Genomic DNA, 23505 nt, shown 5'->3' on the forward strand with positions numbered 1-23505 from the left:
TTTCATGTATTTAATGGATATAAAGAAACAAGAGGAGTAATCACATTATTCATGGCTTTTATTTACAAATTATCAAAAAGTAAATATTCACAAGTTGTTCAGCTTAACTCAACATGAGAAAGAATCCATGATGTAGACAAAATGTATAATCTTTACAGAAAAGTGCAGAACAGCCAAACACCATGGAGAGTTTGGACCATTTGATACTGGTTTGAGAATACCTGTGTTATGTTAGTTGTGTTGTGTTATACTGTACGTAGCATTTGTTGCACTTGCAGCCACTGCTGCCAGAAATACAGAGGCTGGAAGCACAGAACAATACTTGGGATTAAAACCGAAAGAGGCTGAGAATGTTGCATTATGTCTATGAGGGCTCTTATCATTAGGATTCAACCACAAGACCAAGCCTGTGGCTGTTGTTGAATGAATGTTGAATGATTAAACTTTCAATTTAACTGTAAATTTGAAATGCTATCTGCATTCAACTGAATGTAGGAGTATTGACAGTTTTTCCAAATAATTCACAGAAATAACACAACAGTAACTGAAGAAGTTTCAGTAACTTGAAATACCAAAGGTGTTTATCATTGTAACATCAATTTTTGACAATTATATAATCAAATATTTACTCTGAAATCCTACTGATTTTGCAGCAAGAAAATTGTTAGTATCACATATCCTTGATTATGGAAATAAGTACACTTTTAAACCAATCGCTAATATTAATATGATCTAAATTAAACAAGTATAAAATCTTTGGTTAAAAATGGTTAAAAATTACTCTGGGACAATTTTCGACTCATCTCACATATATTTGAAGACTCCATACTCTTACTCTATTGATTTGCGACCTCTGGCTCCTCATGTGTCCGGCTGCTCTAATACCTCATCCAGCTCCTTCACAAAGTGCCTCAGGTCGTCTAGGCAGCGCTGTTTGATCTCCGACAGGTTCTCATCCAGCGGAGCCTGCAGGAGATTATCCAAACTGGGCTCCTTGGCCACCAACATCTTCACCACCGTGCGAAATGTCTCACAGTCCTGCCTGTAATGCTGCAACAATCATGTCAGAAATGTTAATATTCATTATGAACCAATGAACTGTATCGTGTGGAAAAAAAGTTAGACATCATACCTGCCTAAAAATTAAAGGTTATTCAAACACTGAATTTGGAAATGATCTGTTTTCTGATTAAACTCAAGTGCTTTCTTATCATTCACAAGAAATAGTAATTTTCACTTGTTCTTGGTTTTCAACATATCCAGATTTTGCTCAGAATTCAACATTTGTTTGTCTTTATAGTTTGTAAGTCAAATCAATTTTACACACTTCAAAAAATTACTGAAACTTTTTTGTAAGTCATCCTCACATACTGTATCAATAAATTAAGTGCATAAAGTTCAAATCTTGAGTTTAGAATAAAGTGACATTATTTAAAGGGCCCATTGAGCAAAAATGTGAATAGACCTCACAAGCAGGTGAGCAGCCTCTGACAGCTCTTTGAAATCTACAGACCTTGACTCTGATATCAACGCCTAGCTGTGAACTTAATGAACCCAGTTCTGGTAAATTGCTGGATTCTGTGAAACAGGTGTGTGTAAGTGAGCCTATTTGAGTGCATGTCCGCCCATAACAAAAGGAACATGAGGTGTCAGAGTATGTTAGTGGTGCTGTAGCATTCTTTCACACCCCATTGTAACAATCTCCCTCTCACATCCCTCTCGGATTTTTACTGCGGACCCAAAACGGCTGTAAAATTCTTTATTAGAGTCCCAGGTGCAAGCTCACAACATCTTTATCACCTGGGGAGAAAAGGCTAAATGTGGGGCCCTGGGGCTGAGGCTGCAGAGAGGTTGAGGGCCACAATAGCCGGTCATGGAGCAGTTTGAACAACAGGTCCTCGAGAGTTAAATTACTACAGCCCAGATCACCTCCTCTTTTAAATTAGAGTCACACATCGTGTTACTATAGCTTAAAAACAATCTATAGTACCAAAGTAGCCATTAAAAGGATAGTTCAACATTTTGGCAAATTGTCCTATTGCCATAATCCTTATAATTTTAGGAGTAGGTTTGTTACCTTTAACTCATTGAGTGCCACGTCTATGGACGTCAATCAAAATCCAACGCTTGAGTGCCATTGACGTCCATAGACGTCAAATGCACTTTTCTGTGGCTGGTAAATGGGGACGCTCTCGCGCACACTGTGAGTAATTTTGGGACTTCTGGGATGTGTAGAACGAATGAGACTGTAGATCAGAGCAAGAAGTGAAGAAGAAGGAGAAGACGAGCGCGATCGGTACAGAGATAAAAAAGTTGGGAAAAGTTTCTATTTCTAGAGAAAAATGACAGGCAGAGCCTGGAACAAGTGTAACGTGGAGCTGGAGGAAAGCTTAGCTACGGATGCTATTAGCATAGCTCCAGCATGAAGTGATCAGAGGAGGCAGGAAAGGTAACCTGATCTAGATGATCAGCACCAGAAAGCGGATTGCGGAGTCAGTTTCACCAGTTGCTGTAAACCGACGTGACGACGAACCGAGAGATCAGCGCGGTGAGTCGCTGCCGCGGCCGCGTCCAGCAGAGAGGCTGAAGACGCCACGACGTCTCCCTCCCTACTTCAGAGACGAGGGGATGAAGCAGGAGGAGAAGTAGGAGAGGAGAGGGGAGGGGATGGAGGGGGAGGGGGGCGTAGGAGAGGCTGAGGGGGCAGCAACTGCTCGTACTTGTTGTATTTTAGTTGTTGTTGTTTTGTTTTGTCTTTTTTTTTGGGGGGGGAGGTCAATGAAAAAACATGTGAAATGAAATTTTCAGATGTCTTACATGTTTTTGAAGCCAAAATTAAAACGGATAAATCACTATTTTTCTTGAGAGACTCTCTTTCACAAAAATGCATTTTTCTCAGCTTTCTAGAAAAAAAGTGGTCTTTTTGGTGCAACCAGGCTCTATTCAACTTAAGATAAATCAAGAATGGAACAAGGTACAAACAAATGGTTTTTTCCCTAGTTATATAGAGAGTCTCCTCTTTCCTTTGAGCTGTTTGGTGTTTTCAGAGTCATAGTACAAAATATTCTCTGGGTCTTGACATATTACTCAAAATGCCCCAAAACGCTGGCACATGGCACTGACCATTTTATAAAACGTCTGGCACTCAATGAGTTAATTGTCGGTGCAAGCTATTTTTAGAACGGCAGAGCAGAGCCACAAGCTGCTCAGAGCTACGCTACGGAGGCTAATGGAATTTCTTGGTTTCCCTCATCAAACCCATCAAATACACAATCCAACAACTCCAAAATGCTCTGGTGGACAAGTTGTGACCTGCACATTCACCACGCTATGAGTCGTTAACCACTAAGGACATTGTCATTGTCATATTCAATGTCTTTTTTGATTGGCAACAATTAATAACTTGATCAGTCTATCTTCATTCATTTTACTAATGGGTCAGGAGGTGACCTCAGGCGGACGCGTTCACAGTCTAGGCCTCAGCAAGTCAAATTCTCTGACGACGTGGTGGACAATGGCCACTATGGCAACTTCCCTGTGCGCCAGCCTCCTATGAGCGAACAGACTCGCCGAAGAGCGTACCACTTTGAGGAGCAGGGCCAGGAGCTTACTCCTGGTCGGCACCATCATCACCACAGGAGGCGCCGCAGCAGAAAGTCTCGCTCTGACAATGCTCTTAACCTTCTGCCCAAGGAGAGGGCCCAAATGTGCTTCAAAATGGACCACAGAGGAAACACACATGGTCCCAAGGGGAACCAAGCCTTCCATGGCCAGCCTAGTCCAGCTGCATTGTCAGACTATGGGCCTCAAGGTCCGGCCATGGGGAGGTTCTTGGGGCTGTCATTGTCATATTCAATGTCTTTTTCGATTGGCAACAATTAATAACTTGATCAGTCTATCTTCATTCGTTTTACTAATGGGTCAAGAGATGGCCTACTTGTTAAAAGAAGTGACTGTTGTATCTCCCATAGAGGAGCTGTTTATCTGCATCATGGTCAGCTCAGTTCAGGCTTTCGTTGTAGAACAAATGTTAGACGACAGTATCTCGTCTAACATTAACGTTCTGTTAAATGCAATAAAACGTAAGCCACCGGCTTCGGTAATTTTGACAAGAAAACTACTACCTGTCAACTTAAATCAGTGTCCAGCCTTAAGCAGAATGTGAGGTTAAACGGTTTTATTCCAGGGTTCTGTCAGTTATGGGGGAAATTTAAAACCGCAACTGCTGTGTCTATGCCTAGAAACACATTACATAATGTGTACCTACGCTAACACATGATCATGTATCCATCAAGTTGTCTGGTGATCATGAGAGCTCTTGTAAAATCAGTCTGTAGCAGTCACATGACTTTAATGTACTGATGAAAATTCCTCGAGGATTTTGGAGCAAAATAAGAATCCACGATATCGCAATCATGCACTAGACATCATCTGTGGGAGTTGGACTGTCACTGCTGAGGGAGGGAGGGGCAATGATCCAGAGCAGGGCTGGGAGAAGCAAGAAATATGCTACGGTCAGTATGAGGATTGTGTTTTCCATCTGAGCTGAGCTGGGTGGGACTTTGAACACAGAAAAGACAGAAAAGGTCATAGAAACAAAAATACTATGGCACTCAGTTTGGAACAATGCAGCTAGAAACAATTTAACACATGAGAACCACTCACTGTGTTTTCAAGATATGAAAGGTCCTATACGGGAACAGGCCCAAAGAGGCTACTGTGTACCTGCTGGGATTTAAAGAAAAACCTGGATGCAAAATTTGTTGTGTGTCAAACTGGGACCACGACAGGCTAAATATGGTTATGTGAAATTATAAAGTTACTCACAAAATCTAGTGCGAGAAAATGAAGGGTCTCTATTTTGCCCTACGTGATAATTATAATGATGTTAAAAAAAAAAACTGCAATGCCTCCAGCTCCTACATGAGTTCAGCTCTTCTTCCCTTGATAATTCCCCTGCTGAACTAGCTACAGCATGTTCAGATAGTTGATTCTCACTTATCTATTCATTCCTGCATCCCTAACCCACATTCTGCGCGACAGTACGTGGATTCAGAGCCCTGTCTGCACAAGGAGGAAAAATGTATTGAATGTTATGCTGGGGTAGAATAACTATTATGACTATGAATATTAAAGCAATACGGGTTATTACTGTGTCGCACGTACATATGTCTGGGGATGGCAAGTTGAGAGAGACAGAAATATCCCAGACCAGACTGTGGGAGATCTCTGGACCCGGGCCGATGCTTTAACGTCTGCAGATCATGTCAAGCGAATTCGTGGCCCCACATAATAACAGTCCTCACCGCCGACCACATGGAAGTGAGAGGCTCACGACACGTGTGGCCAGCTGAGCTCAGGGTCAACTTACAACAATACGGGTTTTCTCCTCTGTTTGGACTAGGGGTGGGAATCTTTTACCATCTCACGATTAGATTCGATTCTGATTTTTGGGGCTACGATTCAATTCAAAATCAATTTTGATTCAAAACGATTTGATTCATAATGATTTCTGCTTCAGTCTATCGGTGTGCAAAGGATCCTCATGATCTACTGCAGTCTGCTTTGCAAGACAGAATGACTAAAGTGTCTTTTTCACATTTATTGAGTTTTAAACATTTATCCATGCTTAGATGGAATTGTTGAAACTGTTGCATAAAAGCAATATCACATATAACAAAATTAAAGTGCCTCTTTATTAAAAAAAATATTGCAGGTAAACATGCTGCCTTTTAAATTCTAAGGAAATGGAGGCCGACAGCCAGCAGATTTGTTTCCTTTTTAAAAATGTTTTAAAATCGATTTTGGGACATTTTATATCGATTCTGAATCGTATTAAATGAGAATTGCGATTCTTATGTGAATTGATTTTTTGGCACACCCCTAGTTTGGATCTGTTCCATATTAGATTCTGAGCCTTTTCTGTTGTGTTAGACATTTAATAATCAGTCAATGTAAGAACGCACATCCATGATTTCAGGGTTGATTTCTACTCTTATGCTTCTAAAGTGCAAATTTCTTCTCAGTGAGCAGTATTTGGGAGGAGAAGAAAAATTGGTTCCAGGTTGTAAGATGTGAGACGAAACAAGGGCTAAATGAGACACAAACATGTGGTGTGTGTCCCACAAACCGGTGCCCCTCTAATCACTTTGGGTTGATTATGTTTGCCATCTTTCAAAACAAAGCCTTCCTAAGCTTTTCCCAAGCTTCGAGCCTTTGTTGACAGTGATTACATTTTCACTTCATTATATCCCCTGTGCACACACTTGAAAGCTTTGCAGCAGGATGGGGAAAGGGTTGGAAAAAAGTTGTCCCGATAATGAACTATCAACTCATTAAGAGGCTTCCCTTGATGGACAGTGAGCTCTCAAGCACATAAAAACAGCTTATATCGGTGGGCTGTTGGAACCCTGAACTCCTCGCTGTAATGCTGCTGCAATTCCCTCCAGGGCAAGTGGGGATAATATTGAAATTGCACAGACTTTGTTTTGCTGCACTCTAAATGTGCCTTGAATGTTTATTTGTTTGTTATTTATTGCCATTTCATTTTTGTACAGACTTCTCTCATTTTTAGGGTTAGGGTGACTGCAATTTTATCATGCACCTATGTATGATGACAATGAATTGAATTGAATTGAATTGAATTGGTAAAAGATGAAGAGCATCACATTTATTACAGTGCTAAACAATAAGCTGAGTGACTTCAAACAGTGACTTCTATTTTGGTAAAAGCTGCTCCCATTTAGTTGAGCAAACAGGAAGGGTGCTTTTGACCTGAGCGTGCTCTTTATGCTGTGAGAAAAGGTTGCAGGGAGGTTCTGCCTAAGTTCAGTCCCTGGAGTGGGAGCCGTGAGCTGATCTTTAAGCCCGATATTAAGGGGGCCACACAGGACGGGCTGGAGCCCCCAGAGAAACGGCAACACTAGGGGCCTTAAGGGAGGGGCCTTGAAAAAAAAGTGGGCTACTGCCCAAATCGGATGTTTGTGGAGGTCCAAATTGTGAACATACCGACGGGAGTGTGCGCCTAGATACTGCGTGGGGGTTGGGGGAGTTAAGGGTTTGATTATGTATAAGGCACTCACATAGACATTTAGTGAGGCTCTCCTCAAATGAGGACTGATGCAGGCAGGGGTCCTGCATAATAAGGGAAGTAGAGTAATGACTTGAGGGCTGGTACACATTAGGGGATATTAAAAGAGCCATTTTAATCACTCAAGCTGCAAACCGGACCTCTCAATGGAGGGGCTAATAGTTGAAAGGGATATGTTTCATTTGCGCTGATTGAGATGATGAACGGACTCCTCTGAAAATCACTCCCAGGCACTTAGCTACGTTTCCAATGGATATTTTCTGACTTTGTATTGGCGGAGCTGCCCTTTTTTTCTTCTTCTTTTTTTTTACCTGGTCTCATTTGTTCTGTGGTCACTATAAAAAATAAAAAAACTCCACTGGTGAGTTGCTGTGATTAGAGCTTACAAAAAGACACGTTGGTCTTCATGCCTGTAATGAAACGATTTAGCTTTGACACATGTTATGACGAGCAGTGTCATAAGCATGGATGTTGACTGTGTCGATGAATGTGTTTGAGGTTTCTGATTCCCTTAATAATCTTGAAGCACCCACAGAGAGTATGCATTACAAGCTCTTGGCTGAAACAACAAAAACACTCTGCTGGTGTGACAAATCCATTTCCTATGGAACATGGTTGCATACACAGTATTGAGATCTTACTGAAAAATAGCAAAATAAGGAAAGACAAAAAATAAAACATAGTTGCATTTTTGTGAACGTGACACTTGTTTTTTTTCCTTCAGACAAGTTAAAGGAGGTGGAGCTCTGCTTGCTACCTGGTGCACTCAACTTGTCAATCCACAGCAGTGATCACGGATCGGTGCGTGTTTAGCAGAGCCCGGGGCAGATGTTACAGGAAAGACACCGTTGAGGTTTCGGTTCCTCTCACCACGGCTGTAGACGCGGTTGGAAATGGCAGGGTAAAGCATGTGTCTGCTTATGCCAGGAGACGTACCACGCTGTGGGTGGGCCCGCCTGCATCCTGCAGGGCAATTCCTGCCCTGCTTTTAACGGGAACAGATAAGTGGTACTGTAGCGGAGAGCGATGAAGGGGAGGGAGAGGAGCGCACACTGCAAATAGCAGGCCGCAAGATGCGTCAAAACCTGAGGAGCTGCGGACTCTTCTGCTGACTCATCCTCCTCCTCTACAACAGCAAGTACTTATCAGATACAAAACACAGGCTGGTGAAAGCCTCGGCATCAGGGGTAAAGCTCACACATGTAACCGGGGGGCACGACTCAATAAGGTGAACCCAATTAGAGCCTCGGCCCTTTGTGGCTACGAGGTTCCAGCTGCAGTGTACAACAGCCCACTGACAGCCCTCTCTGACCTGTGCCCATGCCCTGTGTAATCACTGTGAGGCTGGGTGTTTGGTTTCATCAGGGCCAGCAAGGGGTCAGACTCATTTTATAATAAAAAAGGAAAGACAAAATAAATGTCATTATAAGAAAAAAAGAAAATCAAGAAAGTCAGCCCACTGATTCCCTTGTTGCCTCTTGTTTCAAGATTTATTCTGAATAGGGATATAAGTACTTTGAAACAAGATAAAATAAGCAGATTGCCTGTTTATCATGAGGATTAGTGATAATATATTGGACTAAATCCATCTTAATTAACTTATAAATTAACTCATTGTATAGTTTATAATGACAAGGAAGCTTGATAGTTAATTAAAGAATAGGGGTCAGAGTAAATAAGTTTCACTTCTTCCCACTCCTTTTTGGATATGAAAAATCTAATTATTTTCATTTTTCATGTGTTGTTTTTGTAAAGTATTTATTTCTTATGTCTGTCCATTACTGTATTATTTCTTATTTCTCTTAACATGTACGAAATAAACTGAAACTAGCTAACTAAGGATAATTATAGAAATGTTTTTTAAAGAAAATGAATCACACTTCATTGGCAGACTTTCCTTCCTCACCGGTTTTAAGTTGTGTAACTTATTAAAAGGTTGAAACTTGATAAAATATTTAGATATATCATGGCATAATCAATTAAAAACCCAAGAGAATACACTGAAGCTTCATGGATTAAATGTACCTTCTCAATCTCCATAGCCTTAGCCTTAATGGCCTCCAACCGGCGAGTCTTGATGTCTTCCTCTGGTGTCGGCTTTGGCTCCACGCTGACAGCCGCCGCCACCTCATCCGACTCCGCTAGAGAGGCAGGAGGTTTTTCCTGGCGGGCCAAAGGTTAAGGGTTAGAGCTGAGGTCACCAGGTTTAGAAACTGGTTCTGATTTCAAAGTGCTTCAAATGGAGACAACTCTGCTCTCTTACTGGTGTTGAGTTCTTGTTTTTGTACACGTCTCATTATGCATGCCACATGTCAACAGTAAACAGACCCGGAGGTGCCAAATACAGCACATCTCTCTGGTTAAAGGATCCTAACAGGCAAATATCAAAGTGAACCCTGTGGTGCAAATGCATCAGTTACACTTAGTTACAATTAAAGGAAAGATGAATTAACTGTCCTTGGAACTGTTAGTTAAGTCTTTACAGTTGTTTTTGACTGTTTTGGCCAGCTGACTACACATCATTGATTTCACTTTTATATGCTAGAGTTACTTTATCACTGCATAATAATGCAGTTATAAACAATGTTAATTAATTCAAAGAAAAGTATAATAAATGCAATAATATCAACATGTGCGTGGTTTGATGATGCATGTTTTTACTGTCTTTTACATCAGCATTTATAGGATTCATAGGTATCCTGTTCTACCTCATTCTTAGGCAGGTTGTGATTCATTATAGATTACACCAAAAATGTAATGAATATTTCATTGTTAAATGTCCACGTTAAACCACAAGAAATCAGAGACTACAATGAACTATAATGAATAGAATGGCCTTTGTGTAGGCCACAAGAGTTAGGTGACAAACTCTGTCTGTCCTGCTGGGAAGTACATTTGCATAGGAACATGATATTCCATCACACCTACGCCCAACTTTAAAGGGATAGTTCAACACTTTGGCAAATTGGCCCATTGCCATAATCCCTATAGTTTTAGGAGTAGGTTCGTTTTTTTAAATTGTCGGTGTGAGCTATTTTTAGAACGGCGGAGCAGAGCCGCAAGCTGCTCAGAGCTATGCTACGGAGGTTAATGGGATTTCTTGGTTTCCCTCATCAAACTCATCAAATACAGAATCCAACAACTCCAAAATGCTCTTGTGGACAAGTTGTGACCTGCACATTCACCACGCTATGTGATAATAACGGAACAGAGACAGAGTTGTTTTTCGAGATCTTTTTCCCAGCCCTTACATTACGTGCAAGAAATCAATATGGTGGATGCTACTGTATTTCATTTTATTCATGCAACATGTTTCTTGGCAGAGTGATACCGGCTCTTTTACCTTTGAGGATCCTGAGCTGTGAGGAGACCCCTCTGCAGAGCTGCTGGGAGTGTTACTTGTCAGCACGTTTGGCTTTTCTACAGAAAAAATATCAAAATGGAAACAGAGAGAACAGTGAGCAAACAAGCAGAAAATCATCCTCATTATCATAGAACACACAAAGTTCTGACAAAGGGGAGACATCTGTGGAAGAAAGCAGTCTAAGGAATACATGAGGGTAACCGTAGCTCTCTTTGATTTAATTTTGCGCAGTACTATAAAAAAGACCCAGGGGAGCGTCCTGGTGGGTCGGTGGTCTGGGATGGTTGCCACGTAAACTGCAGCATCCGTTTCTAATCTGGATGGGGACCTGAGTTGTGTTTTATTCCCCTCTCTCTACACACATTCCTTAGCTCTCTGCAAAAAAAAAAGCCATAACATAAAAAATTTAAAAATACAACAGGGATCAATTACTTTCTACTGTTAGACATTTAATAATCAGTCAATTTTAATGTGAACAATCGTGACGCCGAGGCATTATGAGGCGGACGAAAAGTATAAATCGTTGTTTTGTTTTTAAGACTCCCTTGGTGAAGCCTCCCACACAATAGTGGTCGAGGAGTTCAGCTGTGCCTTAACTGAAATATTGTCCTCTGCTGGCTCCAATGTGTCTAGAACAAAACAAATATAGTCGAGTTATTTGTTTTTATTGAAGGAATCTCCCATTGTTTCTCGAGCGAGCCAAGGTAAAGCATCCTAATTGAAGTCCCCCAGCGGGACAATGGAACATACACACAAACAACAGTGAGGCGTGCTTTATACAAACCATCTAATATGACACTGTGTCAAAAGGCAGGTTTATAAAGCTATATTGAATGAACACACTTGGCCTGCTATCAGACATTGGGGCAGATGCGGGAATTATAGTAACAATCCAGATGTTCAGAACGTTATTTAATGTGTTAACTGTTACTGATGTTATCATGAGCAGGATAGTTGATACCTTCTGCACATCCAGCCAACAATAAGACACAACCTAGTAAACGGCTGGAGCACATGCAAAGGTTTGGGCACCCCTGGTCAAAATGTCTGTTAATGTGAACAGTTCAGCAAGTGGAAGATTAAATGATCTCCAAAAGGCATAAAGTTACAGATGACACTTTATATTTTAAACAATGTATTTTTTTTTTCCATCTTTTTCATTTTCAAAATGACAGAAAAGGAAAAGGGCCCTCAGCAAAGGTTTGGGCACCTGCATAGTTAGTACCTAGCGTGTAAATAGTAAATATCTTGTCTGACACCTTGGTCAAAGTTATCTGAGAGCTCAAGTCTCCTGGGTTTCCAGGTTCTTTTGCAGGCTGCTGCTTTGTTTCCCTTTTTCACTCTAAAATTGTAGAGAACAAAAATAATACACTGATATTGCTTAAAACGACCAGGGGTGTCCAAACTTTTACATACAACTGTATGCTCAATGTGCACATTGAGGATATACTGTAGGTGAAAACTATGTGCATAACACTGTTGATTGGTCAGGTATGCAACATTTTCCACCGCGTTGTAATAGACCTCGCAATTTAAAAATATACACAACTAATGCATTGTTTTGCTTGTAGTTTTTTTTACCACCAATGGGTTAGTGTAGGTTTCACTGTCCGTTTGAGCTGTAAGTATCATTATCATATGTACAAATGACACAACAGGCAACCAGCTCCCTTATGATACGTCAGATTAATTTGCTTCATGTTCCGAGGGCTCAGAAAGACGTTTGGCTATGAGAAAGTTCCTGTATAATAATGTTTATTATGGACTAGAAAAAGTGGTCCCCTCTCAAACACATACACACTTAACATACAAGACAAAACAAAGCAGACAAACAACCAAACAAATAATATAGAATACAGTAATTTGTCACTGTTAGTTCAAAAGAAACAGTGCAAACTATTGTGCCAGTGCTTACGAAGCCCGGATGTGAACTGATATCCCATCATGGGGCAGGTTAAGGCCTTAATAATGCAGTTATCAGATAGATCCAAACGACACATGAAATTTAACATCAGCTTGCGCAACATGTCGGACATGTTGGTACATTGTATCAGTCATCCGTTCCTGGAGACACACCTAAAGACATTCTGCACTGTAGGAACCACTTTTCATAGTCCAGTCCACTAAATTCCCAAAGGCCTTCAACTGCACCCTACACCAAGCCTTGCACATGGCAGCGTACATGGTGGCAGTCCTGATCTTATTTACTAATAATAGCCATCATTAACCAAGATTGTAAAAACATATTGTATAGATATAACAAAGCCTGGAACACACACCCTATCACCAAACCCCTATTTTTCTGTACTCTGCTCTGCGGCCCTAATTAGTGTCCCAGATGGATGTGGAGGTGGGAGGTACAACTGTTTTCTCGCTGTTTTATTGCTTCTTCAAAGTGCAGGGCCACATAGAGCGAACTTTTCAGGACATTAATATGTTTATGTATCTTAGAAACCAAAGCACTGGAGAAACGGCTGTCACACTCCTTGCCCTCAGACTGAATCCATAAATTTCATTAGCTCGGCGTTGTTAATTAAACTTCTGAAGCCTGTGAAAGTCACAAAAGAAAGCGTGTAAAATGACAAACCCAAAGTGATTCTGGAGGCATTGTTAAGCCAGCACATTTTCTGACTGAGGAAAAAAGGTCAGGTTCTGAACCCAAAGCCAAACCACCCCAATAAACCCAGGGTATCCTTTTTCCCAGCCCCTAAAAACGTGTGGTGTAAGTGTAATTAACATCTTAACATGTTTCAGCATACCCTGGCCCCTCACACTACACCTCTGGAAACAGATGCTTCACCTGGAATGGCTTAATTCCTTTACACATTGTAATTATACATATGTTTCAGTAAAATGGGAAATTGACAGCAGGTATAACAGCTGCAAGGACAAACGTTGGTATAGATAAAGTTTTTGGATTTTTAAAAAAGGTTTTGCATGCTATGGCCAATCATAGAGTAGTTCAGAGTGGTGCTTTGTTAGTGGGTGTCATACTATCCCGCTGAGGCAGCAGGTTGAACAGCTCTTATTGCCCGTTGCGTGCAAACACATTTTAAACCAAAGGTGGAAGACAGGGCAGGAAAATGTCTGATGGAGGTAGAGAGAGTGGTGCACTAGACAGAACAGCTGTGGTTCAATCCCTGTGTCATCACTGGGCAAGATACTAAACCCTAAACTGCCCCTGTTGCTCTTCCATCGGTGTGTATGTGTGTGTAAATGGGGAATTTATTGTACTGTGATTCTAAAAGTGCACTACACTTACCATTGGTCATTGAGGCTGGTGTGCTGGGCCCTGAGGCACTAATTAAAAAAATAGTTCAACATTTTGGCAAATTGGCCCATTGCCATAATCCCTATACTTTTAGGAGTAGGTTCGTTCCCTTTAATTGTCGGTGCAAGCCGTGAGCTGCTCAGAGCTACGCTACGGAGGCTCATGGCTCATGAGATTTCTTGGTTTCCCTCATCAAACTCATCAAATACACAATCCAACAACTCCAAAATGCTCGCTTGCGGCTGTGCTCCGCCGTTCTAAAAATATCATGCATTGACAATTAAAGGTAACGAACCTACTGCTATGACTATAGGGATTATGACAATTGGCCAATTTGCCAAAATGTTGAACTATCCCTTTAAGAGCGCACACACACACACACACACACACACTACACACTACTCAACAACCTGGCAGTGTGTTACTGCAGCTGTGCCCCTGTTTCATCGCTAAGGTGGTGTAGAGAGAAAAATGTTCTGTGCGGTCACTGTCCGCTCAGTTAGGACTTCCAGGGTTTCCCGCAGCGCTTTCCTGTTAAGGCGGCCGCCTTAACAACAAAGAGCTACCGCCTAAACTAACATCTTAAAAAAAAAAAAAATCGTAGCGATATTCGCCGCCGCCGCCCCCCCCCCCCCCCCCGTCGGACGAGTGGCCGCATCCTCTCACACACATACACACCACAGAGAAGCGCGCACGCAGAACAGCAGCGCGTGTTGAAAGCGAAACTTTAATACGGCACGGCGCGGTGCGTCCTCCCCCGTCGATCGATCCCCCCCCCCCCCCCCCGTCAACAGATCTCCGCGCTACCACCCCACCCCCCCCACCCCCCGACAGGTCAGACACCACCTTAACTAACAAATTTTCTGGGGGAAACACTGACTTCCCTTCAGTCCTTTCAGCTGATCAAAACACAAGGTTGAAACCGAGACATTATACTCACGCCTCTGCTGGGCCTGCTGGTGGGTGAAGCCTTTCTCCTTTTCGGGGGAGAAACTCCTGCTGCTGCTGTTAGACCCAGATCGTCTAGGCGCAGGGGGCAGGACCTCCCTCCTTCCAGTGGAGAGAGGAGAGCGGTCACGTGTGATTACAACAGGTGGAGATTTCCTGTAGTCCTCATGGTCGTCTCTATGGAAATAAGCCAAAATCAAGAAGAGTCCCAAGTACCCAAAGCATTAAATACAACATAAGATCTGTGGGTATTCAGAAGGTTGTTGTTCATCATGAAAAGACTGCACACTGGGCATTTCTATCAGTGCAATTTAAAGGGATAGTTCAACATTTTGGCAAATTGGCCCATTGCCATAATCCCTATAGTTTAAGGAGTCGGTTTGTTACCTTTAAAGCAGAAGTAAGCGGAATGTTTGTGTTAATATAGGTCTTAAATAGTTATATCTTCCGACGGCAATCACTTATATAGAGTGTTTGGTCTGAAACACGGGTCTGTCAGTCACTCTGCTCTGCTGTAAGCCGAGGAGAAAACTTTCCTTGTATCCTACAACCTTTATCCAATGAGGAGAGAGAACGGCATAAAGGGGCGGTCCTCTCTGTGTGTGCAGCCAAGGGATGCGCGTGAATGTGGTGACGTAGGGACGAGGGCGGGGACTGCTAACTCCATCTGCTGACAGGAAGTTAACCAAAATGACCAGATTGCTTACTTCTGCTTTAATTGTCGGTGCAAACTATTTTGGCGGAGCAGAGCCGCAAGCCGCTCAGAGCTACGCTACGGAGGCTAATGGAATTTCTTGGTTTCCCTCATCAAATACACAATCCAACAACTTCCAAAAACTCTTGTGGATAAATTGTGACCTGCACATTCACCACGTCTATGAAATAATAATGAAACGTTACGAGACAGAGTTGTTTTCGAGGTAGATTCATGCAAAACCGCTGGTGCGCGTTCCCATTGGGGGCAGTTATTCAGCAAGCAGTCTCTGCATTTGCCTCGAAAACAACTCTCTGTCTCGTAACGTTTCCTCACTAGTTCATAGCGTGGTGAATGTGCAGGTCACAACTTGTCCACGAGAGTGTTTTGGAGTTGTTGGATTGTGTATTTGTTGAGTTTGATGAGGGAAACCAAGAAATCCCATTAGCCTCCGTAGCGTAGCTCTGAGCAGCTCACGGCTCTGCTCCACCGTTCTAAAAATAGTTTGCGCCGACAATGAAAGGTAACAAACCTACTCTTAAAACTATGGGGATTATGGCAATGGGCCAATTTGCCAAGATGTTGAACTATCCCTTTAAGAGTAGGTTATAATTTGTGTGTTAGAATCAATTTATAGTATGTCAACAATGTCTTTGATAAACTAGTCAACTCTGAATGGAGGCGAATGTCTTACATCAAGAACTAAGCAACTTGCAGAGATGATTTCTAATTAATTTACTGTATGATATGAACCCATATGGATGTGAGGGGACTGACTTGGATTTTCTGTCCTGCGCTGGCCTCCGAGGAGGACCAAACCCTTGACCTCTGCCACGGAAATAGGAACCAGGTCTGCTGTTGTTCCTGAAACGTAAAAAAAACACAGGTGAAGAAAAAAAAACAGAGAAATCCAGTTTGTTTTTTGAGAAGGAGAAATGGGGGAAGTGAGTGGTAGAAAAAGAGAAAGAAACAAATAAACTATAACAAACAAATCAAGAGTATTATGAGTACAAAGTCACGATGCATCATTTTCATCATTACTGGTTTAAGAGGCAGACGTATTTGTCTGTGTACGCCTTCGAATGGGTAATGGAAACTGAATAAATAGAAGGCAAAAACCACAAAGACTTAAATTCAGACTCAGCAGGCACTGTGGCACTGATCAATTTGTGGAATGGAGGCAATCTTCCACTCTGGCACAAGACACAGTTGGCTGACAGTTGGACCAATTTTGGTCTTCTTTCTCTGCTATCTGTCTTCAATTGTAGGCATAGCTACAAGTAAACTGAGTATGGAGCTGCAGTGACAACACGCTGCCACCAAAGATGTTAATTATCTATTTCTGAACATTTTTTAGAATTGAGCGGTGACTGCTTACTGCACCTTGTTTTTTTATGATTTTCCAGAGTCAAAGAAAAGCCTGTGTCTGAACAACAACCTTAAAGCAGATATCAGTGGAATGTTTTTGTTAATATAAGTCCTAAATAGTCCTATTTTCCGTCAGCAATCACTTACATGAAGTATTTCAGCCTAAACACGAGTCTCTCCGTCACTCTGCTCTGCTGTAACCCGAGGAGAAAATTTTCCTTGTGGGATACAAGTGTTATCCAATGAGGAGAGAGAACGGCATGAAGGGCTGTGTGTGCAGCCAAGGGATGCGCGTGAATGTGGTGACGTAGCACGAGGACCAATTGATGCCTGACAAGGGCGGGGGCTGCTAACTCATGGTGCGTTCAAAGAAACTCGTACTTTGTGTTTTTCCTTCCTGTGAAGTCATACCAGTTCGATCTGGTACGAGTTCACGGGTCGGAAGTTACGAGTGGCCGTTATAGGGAACTTTCACAGACAACAGGACGGTAAAAACACGAGCTACGTGTTACCTGGAACGCTACCAAGTCGTAGTTGTGACTTGAAGCTGTAACTTACGGTTTCAAAAGCCTGCCTTGAACGCAGCATTAGCCGAAACGGCCGTGAAGCTGATATCTGCTTTAAGGTCCAGAGGTATAAATGACCCAAAGGCACCTGGTTGTCACGACCTCTGCCTGAACTCGAGCCACGTCTCAAACAAAGAGCAGGTCTAACAAGGCCTAAAACTTTTACGACTCATGGTGTGTTTGAAGTAGCCAAGAGTCAACCTGCCATTTGCCAAACACTGAATTGCCATCCGTGCAGTAAAGATCAAAAGGCTACGGTACAAAAAAGTGCTGCTCTTTTTGCTTTTTGTTTTTTATAGAAATCACACTTTTATCAGACAGACATTCACCCAGAAGTTACAGATGTTTAAAAATTCAGACTTTATTGCAGAGGCAGAAACTTTCCATGTAATCATTCTCCTGACACTGATAGTCATCAGACGAAGAAATGAAAAGGCCAACGCAATAAACTGCAGAATCATGGAGCCTAAAATAACTGTTCTTTGAGAGATAAAACAAACTAATAATAACAACAACAACCACATCTACTAATATTTGCATCTTTCTTTTCTTCTTCTTTCTTTGATGACTACATACAGCACAAAAACAGCCTCGATTCAATTAACTGGATGGATTTATAAAAGGCACTGCACAAACACAAGAAAATGCTCAATTTACCACGGTGGCTTGAGGCTGTTTATTAAGACAGTGACTCATAACTTCGGGCTGTATGCCGGCCTGTTAATTCTGTTCATGAAATGTGGGCAAAACCTCCACATGGGTGCAAGAAAAGTGATCCAATTGTATGTGACTAAGCCTTTGCAGTAAACTTTATGACCTTGCCGCACTGCTTGTGTTATCCCACAAAACATTTGTATTATAAGGTTATGGCACAGCAGCTACTGGGTCTGTGCATGAAGTCCATGGAAGGTACACCATTAGTGGCCAATTGTGTGTGAAAGGGAGACTTGGAGAGACTGGAAGGATTAATCCTGTGCTAGAGTTTAAAGAGTTGTTTTATGTCTGTCCGTGTATAAAAAATGAATCCTGCAGACAGAATTCCTGCTTTGTTGTCTAGGTGACAGGCTCATCACCTGCCTCTTGACAGGAGAAGCAGAAGAAACTTTTTAAAACACATGATGCAACTTGCGCCTGAAAAGCTGTCACTGAAAGTTATTTCCATGCACACTGATAAGACCCAAAACATCACTAGACATCAAAATTGCCACTCAAACAGGTTGAGCCTCTGAAAACTAAAGCAGCAGCAAAGTGAAGATTGATATGATGTTTAAATGTTAAGTGTCATAAACTCATAAATTAAATGTGATCATGACCTCACAATGATCACCAAGGCATGTGCGTTCACAGGTGGCAGAATATAAATCAGTTTATTTATGGTTTGTAGTTCCGTAAGAATCCAGGATTTGAAATATTTGGGATTTTTATGAGCCTGTATTTGAACTTTAGGCAAGTTAATTGCTTTTTGATAGCAAGCGAGTCTTCACCTTACAGACCATTATGTACATCGGCTGTGACAGAACAGATAGATTTTAAGGTGATTTGGAATTTTGCATGTTCGTGTAATTTGTAATCAGATGCACAAGTCGTTTTAATTTCCTGCAAAAATTATTATTTTTAAAACAACAACAATTTATATGCTACTCAGAATATCTGAGATGTGTGTGGCTGTTTGACTGAAGAGGGAGTGGTCCAGCTGTTTTTCCTCTCAGGGTGGGGGGGGTGGGGTCGCTTGGCTGAGTGAGTAGACACTAGTGCCCTTTGTCCCTCTCTCTCTAGCCTGGTATGACTCCTGGAAAAAAGGGGGCCTGGGCCTGTAAACTGTTGGTATGTTGAATTGCCCGGGCAAGAAGAGTGTGTTGATGTAGGAGTAACAACCGTTAAACTTTGCTGTTCCGTGTTGGGCTAAGCTCTTTAACCTCACTTAAAGCAATGTGATTACAGATAATTGAGATATGACTCATAATTTTTATTCTTTTAAAGCAGAATTGTGTTTGCAACAATAAGTAATAATGGATTTAATATTCTTATATTGTCTTGACTGGATGATAAATGTAAATAATTTGAAATTTTTAATGTTTTATGCTTTTTTTGGTTAAACCTACAGTATGTACTTCAATGATATTACATGAAAAAAGGGACAAGTGCTCTGAGGGTTAGTGTTTCTATCAAACTAATGATATTCACTTACGAAAACAGACCTCTGCCTCCACCTTCTGGTCAGTTTAATGCATTACACAAAGAACTCACAAAGCATCTGATTTTATAGGGTTAGGATTGGTCTTAAATTAACAGGATGGGACAAACAGAAATGAAATCATGAACAAATTAGCAACATTATAAAATACAAGATTCTACATGAATTACCTTGAGTCTAACTGATGCCTCAAGTCATCTCTGCCATAAGACTGTTGGGAGTACTGTCCCTCCTGAAAATAAAATCACATTTACAACATTAATTGAGAAATGCTGGTGCACTATTATAATCTGCAAAAACACTGACAAGAATCTAACTAAACTAATGCAATAAAACGTTTCATTCTGTTGTTTGCTTTATGACATACTTTGGTTAGAACCATGGACATCAGTATGCCATTTCATGACGTCTGTATTTCAACCAAACTATACACTCTGGCTATAATGCTATGACTTTTTTTTAAACAAACAATTTAGTTTTAAAAAGCATGCATACCAAGGGTTTCTTACATTTCGTGGGGGTGAAGAATTTCTGCGAAAGTTGCCGCTAAAGTTGGGTTTGTCTTCAAAGTATCGTCGATCCTCGGGTGGGTAATTGCCCTCGTCTTGACAATCTCTTGAATCCTGGTATTTTCGAGGACCACCGTGCCACTGATCATCCACAAAACCTCTGTCATATTCATGTCCAGACCGAGGCTGATTGCTCCTCCTCTCAACAATATTAACAACTCGATGAACCTTCACCTGCAAGGACACAATGTTGTTTCACTCAGTAAGCAAAATAAGTCTTCTGATTTGATCTGATAAGGGCTCAAGGCGTCAGTATAGACTGTATCAACTAATTCAGAGACTGAACATAATATGTGGAGATGAAACTATTCCTGACAGAAGATGTTTAGAAGCATTATCAATCATTAAACTAATTTGACAACCATCAAATATGCTTTCTGAAGTTTGGCCAGAAAACTGATCTTAAAAATGAATGAAAACCTCACATTTGGCAATTTCCAAAAGCAAACTGTGATGAATAAATGTTGAGACAATACTTATATAATGCTGCCATTCCTTCACTGGGATATCCTAGTACAAAGAATATACCACAGTGCATCTTCAGTGCTATAGCTCCCTCTCTGGTTGGTGATACAGTGGAAACCACTTATAGTGATCACGTGGGTCCAGTGTGAGGTCTCAAAGAGGCACGTTATGGTATTATACAGTAGAAATAATTATTCTAAATGTATTTTAGCAAGACAAAGATAGCCAAACAGTGTGCCCAGAACTCAATATTGTACATACATACGATTTTAAAAAAGTGATATGAGAAATGGTTACAACATCAATATCACCCTAAAGAATAACCTATTTAAAAAAGCAACAAGTAATTGAATACCTTAAACACCTACCACAGCTAATTAAAAGATTTAAGAGCCTGAGTCAGACTAATATTTTTACATACCTCTCTCATATCCATTGGCAGGAAGTGGTCTTCATACTCCTCTCTAATTGATTTCCGACTGTGTCGATAGGCCACTGCAAGAAACAAAAAATGTTTTCAAACACTTGAGACATGGACAGGAAACAGATTGAATAGATATGTTTCAAGGAGCAAAGACTCCACAACACTCTTCTACAAAAAGTCAAAATAAATAGTGTGATACAAAAAGGTGCAGCATTGTCATTCCTGCTCAACAATGAAATAAGCTCTGAAGTGAACTGAAAAAAACTGAACAGCCAGTGAATCTTCCAGTGGAGGAACTTCTCAACTCTTGAGTTTCTCTGACAGTGGGGCAACAAGACTATTGCAAAGTCTTAGACATGTATCACTTGCTGTCCTGTCTGTGGTCTTTTCTTCCTATTTCTAAACTGGAATAACTTTGCAGTAGTTCCCCCCAAGTAGAAACTGTACAATTTTTTCCTAAAATATAACAGTCATGACACTGATTTCTGGAATATGTTGTGAGGAAAAGAGTGTCATCACAGAATCACATTTGTCACATACTTCACATTTACTAGTGTGCACATTTAGGATTTTTTTGGTGATAACTTATGTTGGTCAAGCTTCCAGCTGCCCAAATCAAATGATTCTGACTGGAGGTGTTGGAGGCTAATCCAGATGTTAAATAACATCTTCATAAATTTCACCTACTCCCATGATTTTGGCTGACTGGTAAAGCACCAAAACTTAAAGCAGAAGTAAGCAATATTTTTGTGTTAATTTAAGTCTTAAATAGTTATATCTTCCAACGGCAATCACTTACATAGAGTGTTTGGTCCGAAACACGGGTCTGTCAGTCACTCTGCTCTGCTCTGAGCCGAGGAGAAAACTTTTCTTGTATCCTACAAATTTTATCCAATGAGGAGAGAGAATGGCATGAAGTGGCTGTGTGTGCAGCCAAGGGATGCGCGTGAATGTGGTGACGTAGGGACGAGGACCAATAGATCCATGACGAGGGCAGGGGCTGCTAACTCCATTGGCTGACAAGAAGTTATGGTGCGTTCAAGGCAACCCGTAACTCGTGTTTTTCCGACCTGTGAAGTCGTACCAGTTTGATCTGGTACGAGTTCACGGGTCGGAAGTTACGAGTGGCCGTTATAGTGACTTTCACAGGCAACAGGTCGGAAAAACACGAGTTACGGGTTGCCTGGAACGCTACAAAGTCGTAAGTCGTGACTTGAAGCTGTAACTTACGGTTTCAAAAGCCTGCCTCGAACGCAGCATTGGCCCAAACGACCGGATCGCTTACTTCTGCTTTAAGATATTGTCACAGTAGAAAATGTGCACAAGACAAACCATCACAAAATTATAATCTAGTGGCGACTTCTTCTGTTTCAACCTGTGTTGGCTGTTCTTTCACAGTCTGCTCAACACCTCGCACTTAACTACCACAATCTCATTTAGGGACCATCAACAAATAACCATTGACATAACATCCAACCAGTGTTATTTATAATATCTTCTGAAGTACCAGAAAAGATGATTACAGTAGAAATATTATAGGTCTATAATATTATAGACCTATTGACCACAAACCAGTGCAGGATAATTGTGCTACACTGACACTGTGTGAGACACAGACTCTTTTTATCACATTGTAACACTCCTCATATTCCTTATGAATTTTTAATACATTTCACAATGTAAATATGAGTGTTTCAGCTCAATAGCTTCCAGGTCATATGACCTATTGACCCCAACCCAGTACAGGACCATAGTAATAAAAAGAGGTCTATCTCATACAGCACATGTAGCTCCAGCTCCAGCTGGTTTGGGGTCAATAGGTCACATAACCTGGAAGCTATTGAGCTAAAACGCTAATATTTGCATTATTAAATGTATTAAAGATTCATAGAAAATATGAGGAGTGTTGAAATGCAATGATCAAGAGGTGAGTCTCATACAGCAAGTGTAGCACTATGGTCCTAAAGTGATTTTGAGCCAAGAATGTGGAACAGAATAAGTAGTCGCCGCTAGACAATAATGTCATTCAAAAATATGTAATTTATCCAAACTAAAACTAATTTCCCCGCGGTCTAGAAGTGTAGGCATTTTAACTTACTGTTGAGGGAATGAGCTTGGTTCTCTGCCTGGTAAACTCAAGGTGTCTCAGCAGAGAGCCTAAAAGAAAGAAGTCAAAATAAGATACATGAATCAAGAAAAAGCCTTAAGCATAAACATCTTCACCCTACGACACCTGACAAAAGACCTGTTAACACACACGTGTAGCTGGACGTGTCGGGTGTATCACAACTTGGAAAGGTGCATGAGAACGTGCACCAGTCCACATGAGTAGAATAACACAGTTCCACTGTTCTCCAAATGCTGAAATTTACGACGTTACGACAGGATGAGAAAGGAGAGTCAGCAGCCCCCTGCTGCGAGAAAGAGCTGCATCGGAATTGTTGTTAGCAAACGTGGCTAGTTAGCATTGCAGCACAAGATGAGGTAGTAACTCACTCACCCAAAAAAAACGATGTTAGCACTGCTGGTCCGAAACTGCGTTTTACATATTT

General features: G+C 41.3%; 1 protein-coding gene across 1 annotated transcript; it reads right to left on the reverse strand.

Annotated features, from left to right (window-relative positions):
- Positions 1-40: 40 nt before the first annotated feature.
- Positions 41-23505, reverse strand: LOC146985627 (uncharacterized). The gene is made up of 10 exons (XM_085778715.1): positions 23454-23505; positions 23052-23110; positions 20951-21024; positions 20005-20238; positions 19666-19727; positions 16145-16231; positions 14666-14850; positions 10434-10510; positions 9116-9253; positions 41-1050 (listed from the first exon to the last, which is right to left on the reverse strand). Coding segments are annotated over exons 2-10 (1047 nt in total). The 5' UTR covers positions 23053-23110; positions 23454-23505; the 3' UTR covers positions 41-861.

Source organism: Trachurus japonicus, chromosome 6 (assembly GCF_045865225.1).
Source record: "Trachurus japonicus isolate A0001 chromosome 6, Traja_1.0".
Taxonomy (NCBI): domain Eukaryota; kingdom Metazoa; phylum Chordata; class Actinopteri; order Carangiformes; family Carangidae; genus Trachurus; species Trachurus japonicus.